The sequence below is a fragment of the Mustela putorius genome, unplaced genomic scaffold, assembly GCF_011764305.1.
Source record: "Mustela putorius furo isolate JIRA1106 unplaced genomic scaffold, ASM1176430v1.1 tig00000145_pilon_pilon_pilon, whole genome shotgun sequence".
NCBI lineage: Eukaryota > Metazoa > Chordata > Mammalia > Carnivora > Mustelidae > Mustela > Mustela putorius.
Genome location: NW_025421294.1, coordinates 21,225,019 through 21,231,589, shown reverse-complemented (window position 1 = coordinate 21,231,589; position 6,571 = coordinate 21,225,019). Strand labels below are relative to the sequence as shown.

At 42.6% G+C, this 6,571-nt stretch overlaps 1 protein-coding gene across 16 annotated transcripts in view; it reads left to right on the top strand.

Annotated features, from left to right (window-relative positions):
* The first annotated feature begins 181 nt into the window (after nucleotides 1-181).
* The window catches only part of LOC101685149 (ankyrin repeat and KH domain-containing protein 1), a 131,545-nt gene continuing 125,155 nt past the window's right edge, over nucleotides 182-6,571 (top strand). For 15 of the 16 annotated variants that reach the window (XM_004744805.3, XM_045075407.1, XM_004744799.3 and 12 more), the window contains exon 1: nucleotides 212-630. In XM_004744805.3, the coding sequence (XP_004744862.2) occupies nucleotides 340-630 (291 nt within the window). In that variant the 5' untranslated portion in view covers nucleotides 212-339. Of the gene's footprint in view, nucleotides 631-6,571 lie in introns of all 16 variants that reach the window. The other variant, XM_013052415.2, reaches the window with a different exon arrangement.

Sequence of the window (6,571 nt, the reverse complement as noted above, 5' to 3'; positions counted from 1 at the left end):
ACCGGAAGTCGGCGCGTGGGGACTAGTAGGCGGGTGTTCGCAACCGCCTAGGCCTGCGCGGGTCAACGCAGCTTGGGGGCCGCGAGCCAGCAAGCGGCGCGTGACGAAGAGCCTGAGCGACGGGTCACCTTGGCCAATGATCTGCAGCCGCTGGAGAGCTGCAGCCAGTGGCGAGTGTGGGGGGCGGGAGGCAGCAGGTTAGGCAGTGAGAAGTTAGTGGCGCTGCTGGGACGGGGGGAAGGAGAAGCTTCTTCCTCCTGCTGTTCCTCTCGTTCCCGGGATCGGCGGCGGCGGTGGCTGCGAGTGACTCGGCAGCGTCTCCGGCTCCGCGTGCGAACCATGCTGACCGATGGCGGAGGCGGCGGCACCTCCTTTGAGGAGGACCTGGACTCGGTGGCTCCGCGATCCGCCCCAGCCGGGGCCTCGGAGCCGCCTCCGCCGGGAGGGGTCGGACTGGGGATTCGCACCGTGAGACTCTTTGGGGAGGCCGGGCCCGCACCGGGCGTCGGTGGCGGCGGCAGCGGTGCGGCCGGAGGAGACGCGGCGCTGGATTTCAAGTTGGCGGCTGCAGTGCTGAGGACCGGGGGTGGAGGTGGTGCCTCTGGCAGCGACGAGGACGAGGTGTCCGAGGTACGCTTCCAGGACCCCCGCCTTCCATACAGTGTGAGGCATGATTTCTCTTTGGGCCGGCACAGGGCTCGGGCCATCCTCTGGCTCCCCGGGCGGAGCCGTTCTCTGACAGCAATCGGCTCCATGGCGGCAGTGGCAGCGGTGCGGGCCTAGTGCGCCCTCAGCTTACTCTTCAGCCCGCGGCTCGAGCGGGACCGGTTCGCGTCACCATCCGTAGACCCACAATGGGGAGTCCTTTGGTCTCTAAGCTTCGCGCGGGAACAAGGGCTCCTCTGGCTACCTCCCGCCCACCCCGCTTTGGAGATGGGGGGCGGGGTCTTGCCAGAGTCCCTGCCCTTGGTACTGAGAGAGCGAGCGAGACAGGAGAGGGAGAGAGAGACTGAGACAGACAGAGCTTGCTCGCTGAGAGGGCATTTCCACTATATGCCTGTCCCCAGTGTTGAGTTGTCTGTCAATTCTTTGCCCTGTACCTTACCTACGTATGAAAGAAGTGTTCTTAATCTCCTTTTTTAGTTCGAAGCATGTTAGTATGAAGAAGCTCTCTGCTTTTACCCTGAGAAAGCACGTGAGTCTTGCACCTGGGACCTTTTGTGAAGTTATGCAGGAAAAGGAAATTCCAGTGCATCTTTGCACTTCAGAATAGCTGGATAGCTGAAGTCTGTATTTTTAGACTTGGAGAAGTTGAAACACTGAACAGCTTTTGCAGAAATTAATGATCAGATCCTTCATTTCTTGTAACTCTTTAACTCTTAACTGTGCCTTTTTAGGTCCGAGCAACCTGGGATGGAAGGCATCGTCATCTTTTGGGCCCTGGGGAATAGGGAGATATATATATATAGATATAGATATCTATATCTATCTATCTATCTATCTATCTATCTTGACCATGGCTTGGATATGGTACTGTTTCTTGACGGCTATTGTTCTAAGTGCCCAGAGTATTCTATTTTGGTTCTAAGGTGCCTCCTTCATTCCCCTATGACCAATTATTTTAGCCTCTGATCTTGCTGTTAAAGTACAGAGATTTCTCTGTGTACAACTATCCTGGCTGTTGTGTTTGAGAGGAATAAGAAACTATTTGTGGGTTGCAGAATACAGTTAGTGCATTGTCTTACCATTCTACATTGTCTTACCATGTCTGAACAGGGGTTCATTTAGTTTTAAAATGTTAGTACATTTTCACTCCAACATTTCGCTTTGGAAAAAATAGTGTGTGGGTTGTAAGGAAGCTAGTCCCTTGAATGTCTGTATCTTTGAATTTCACTTTAAGAGAAATAACTTCTAAGTCAAAGTGGGACAGGATTTTATTTGAATAGGCAGTTATGGGGAGAGTCTCTGGAGCACCTCCACTCTTGTGCTTATGGAAGACTTTCTTTCATCCTTTCAATGAAAGTGGATGAGAGAGGAACCTAAAACACATGTACTTTTTACCTACAGAGCAAAGTGGGAATACCTTTAGATTTTAAAGATAGAGTCTTTTTTTTTTTCCTTCCCTAACTTGTAAGGGAGATTGAAAAGGTTTCCTTTTGTCTAAAAGTAATATCCTTGATTTTCTGGACCATTTTTACATAATTATCATAGGTAATGTGAAAGATCACTAATGCACTTTTACATAAATAATATGTTTAAATTTTTTCAGAGGTAGAGTGCGAGTGAGCCTCCAAAGTCATAAATTTCCTTTTTTTTTTTTTTTAAGATTTTATTTATTTATTTGACAGAGATCACAAGTAGGCATAGAAGCAGGCAGAGAGAGAGATAGGAGGAAGCAGGTTCCCTGCTGAGCAGAGCGCCCGATGTGGGACTCGATCCCAGGACCCTGAGATCATGACCTGAGCCGAAGGCAGTGGCTTAACCCACTGAGCCACCCAGGCACCCCAAAGTCATAAATTTCTAACTTCTTTGGCTCATGTGTTATATCTGGGAAATGAGCTTTTGAAGTAATCATTTCTATGAGGCTTGTTGTATACACACACACACACACACACACACACACACAGCATCTCTCTCTCTTTCTCTAGCTTACTGTATTTCATTTGGATTCCCCATACCATGTGATTAAAGCTGTGAGCAGAATCGTACCTTTTTGTTTTTTTGATGGGTTTTTTTGCATGTTACTTATTGATGATCCTTGTACCCATTTAGGCTAGTGGTAGAACTCCTTAGTTACCTGTTACTTAAGTTTTCTGTGCCTAAAAAGGATTTAGGTATTAAGTGTATATCGGTGGGCCTCATTTTTGGAATGAATGTGTCTGGGATACCTGGAGACTTTATCTTAGTCTAAGATGTTGCTCAGGGTGCATATAGATTCTTTACTTTACTGTAGAAAAAGGAAATTTTATTTTTATGACTTCTTTCTCCCATATCACACAGAGAAAGAAATTCCTGGAGTATCTGGTCTTTACAGTATGTGTGGTAGAGGATAGTCCATGTGTTTGTGAGTGAAATGACATATTTTGTCCAAGCAGATTTCTTCCTTCTTTTTCTTTTTTCTTTCAAAGTATTAGCCATCTTCTCCCATATCATTGCCTTTGAATTTCCAGTATGAAGAGATCATAATGTTGTTCAAAAAATACTCACCCTGGGGCGCCTGGGTGGCTCAGTGGGTTAAGCCGCTGCCTTCGGCTCAGGTCATGATCTCAGGGTCCTGGGATCGAGTCCCACATCGGGCTTTCTGCTCAGCAGGGAGCCTGCTTCCTCCTCTCTCTCTGCCTGCCTCTCTGCCTACTTGTGATCTCTCTCTGTCAAATAAATAAATAAAATCTTTAAAAAAAAAAAATACTCACCCAATTGGCATTTGATGAATAATGCTAAAATCTTTATTTTTGTCTTTTCTAGATGTTCTAGAACCAAGTACTTATACTTTAGACATACAGAAAGATAAAGAGTTATTTTATAGTTTGAGAGTGAAATTTGTCTTGTTCTTCAAAAGGGGCAGGACTTGGTGAGAAATAAGTAAGAAATGTGGAGGCCTAGTTTATTTGCTCTAGAATTAGTTGAAGTCTTATATATTTGGTGTACAGAGGCATAGATACTCTAAGGACCTCTTATTTGTTCATTGTGAGAGCCTATAGCTAAGAAAAAACAAGCTGTTTTCCCTTGCTGGCTAAGTCAAAAGACCGTTCGGCTTAAGGAATGGGCTTGGGTCTTTTTGTAAAATTTTTATTAGAATTATACTAGCTTAGAGAATGCCACCATTTAGGATCTTCGGTTCTTGTTGTTCTAAACATAGGTAAATATTTGTTTTATATTTCTTCAGGCATAGCAAGAATGCTCCTTAGCTGTCCAAGGCCTTGAATAGAAATCAGAACTTGCATTGGATCCTATTGAAATGTACTATTGTTTAGAATAGAAATCAGGTTGAAAATTCTTCAAAAAAACAATTTTTAAATGTTGATTTTTAGATTCGTAGTTTTTTTTAAGCAAGTAAAAAAGAAGAAACTAACCTAAAGGAAAGACTTTTGTGAGGTTTGTGAATTAATTTTTCTGTCATCAGAGTGTATGCATATGTATGCATGATATTCTCCTTTTAACTTCTTGTTTTCAAGATTTTATTTACTTACTTGAGAGAGGGTGAGAGAGACAGAGAGAGCACAAGTAGGGGGTGGGGGCAGAGAGAGAGGGAGAAGCAGGCTCGCCGAGGAGCAGAGAGCCTGACACAGGTCTCAATCCCAGGACCCTAGGATCATGACCTGAGCAGAAGGCAGATGCTCAGCCAATTTAGCCACCCAGTTATCCCCTACTTTAAAATGATAAAAGTCATATAGTCTCATGTTGAAAAATTCAACAGTGTAGGTATTAGATATATGGTGCAAAGTAGAAGTCCTTTTATTCCCACTGATCCTTCAAATCCCATTCTTTAGTGATAACCAATATTACAGTTGTGGTTTTTTTTTTTGGAAATTTTCTAGGCCTATATAAACCTATGTGTGTGTGTGTATTTGTTTATATACAGATACTTTAAAGATAGATACTCAATTAGACAGCATAGGTTTTTATCATATTGAGGTTTTTTTTCTTATCTTGAGGCCTGTGCCTTACTTGTAATTAGGTAGAAGCACACAAACACTGTGTACAGCAATTTATAGCAAATTATAGCAAAAGCTTTGTAGGGATTTATTTTTCCTTGAAAATTATTTTTAGAGGCAAAAGTACAGCCATACAGAATTTCTATTTGATTTTCTCTAGTTGAGGAGATGTATCATTTGCTTTAGAGTTACTTGTAATCTGTAATCTGGAACAAGGTTTCTCAACAGCAACATACTGACGTTTTAGTCCAGATAATTCTTGTTGCTAGAGGCTGTCCTGTGCATTAACAACATCCCTGGCGTTTACCCACTAGATGCCAGTAGAACCCATCCAGTTGTGAGAGCCATAAATGTCTCCAGACATTGTTAAATGTCTTCTGGGGACAAACTCACCCCTGGTTGAGAACCACTGGTCTAGAGCCCATTCTTATCAGCAGGGATGGCAATTTTGTCACGAATACTCTGTATTCAAACTTTAGGTAAACAAGGTGAGTCACTGCTTTTAATAGCATTTCAAGGCTTGTGCTTATAATCTAGACAAGAGAGAAATTGAAGGAGGGTACTGAAAAGTTAAATGCTGTAAATTTTCTGCAGTAAGTTTATAATTTCGAGTAACTTTCACTTAAAATACTCTATTGTTTTTGAAAAATTCATTTATTGTTCATGAAAATAAATTTCTAAAAAACTTTGATGGGGACTTCATTCAAGGTAGAAAGTACTTTATTCCATAAATTATCAATACTGGTGATAAAATAGGAAATATAACTTTGTATACTAGTGCGAACTTTGGAGGCACTGGAAATGTTTACAGAAGGAAAAGCTACATGTTACTACTGTAACAGTTTGTTATATTACAAGTTTCATTCATTGAAGCCTTAAGACATGGGGCACCTGGGTGGCTCAGTCCTTAAGTGTCTGCCTTTGGCTCAAGTAATGATCCCAGGGTTCTGGGATTGAGCCCTGCATTGGACTCCCTGCTCAGTGGGAAGCCTGCTTCTCCCTCTCCCACTCCCCCTGTTTGTATTCCCTCTCTTTCTGTCCCTCTGTCAAATATATAAATTTAAAAACCTTTAAAAAAGACTTTACATATAAAATGATGTGTTGATAAGTATGGTTATATGAATGGTGGGTCAAGCCAAAGTTGATTAGATTTGGATGGAGGAAAACCTTATTGTGAAACTTGAAGGATGGAAGGTTTTCTTATGGTTATTATTTAGTACATTTCTTCTTCTTCTTCTTTTTTTTTTTTAGATTTTATTTATTTATTTGACAGAGATCACAGGTAGGCAGAGAGGCAGGCAGAGAGGCAGGCAGAAATAGAGGGGGAAGCAGGCTCCCAGCTGAGCAGAGAGCCCAATATGGGGCTCGATCCCAGGACCCTGGGATCATGACCTGAGCTGAAGGCAGAGGCTTTAACCTATGAGCCACCCAGGTGCCCCTATTTAGTACATCTCAATAGGTGATTACATGTGTACAATTTGTGAGTCACAGTGACATAAAGGCAAATACAGTGAAAAATCTTGAAATAACCCATCCCAAATATCCTGCCCTCTATACTTTTTATGTCTTTTATTTCCTTTCAGAATTTATGGAAATACAAGTATGAATTTTTATTTTCCCTATTATTATACCAAATATAACATACTCTATATATGAGATTTCTTTTTTTTTTTTTTAAAGATTTTATTTATCCATTGGACAGGCAGTAGTAGTAGACACAAGTAGGCAGAGAGGCAGGCAGAGAGAGAGGAAGGGAAGCAAGCTCCCTGCTGAGCAGAGAGCCCGATGTGGGGCTTGATCCCAGGACTCTGGGATCATGACCTGAGCTGAAGGCAGAGGCTTTAACCCACTGAGCCACCCAGGCACCCCTATATATGAGATTTCTAAGCGATAAATTTGAGAAGGATTTAGACTTT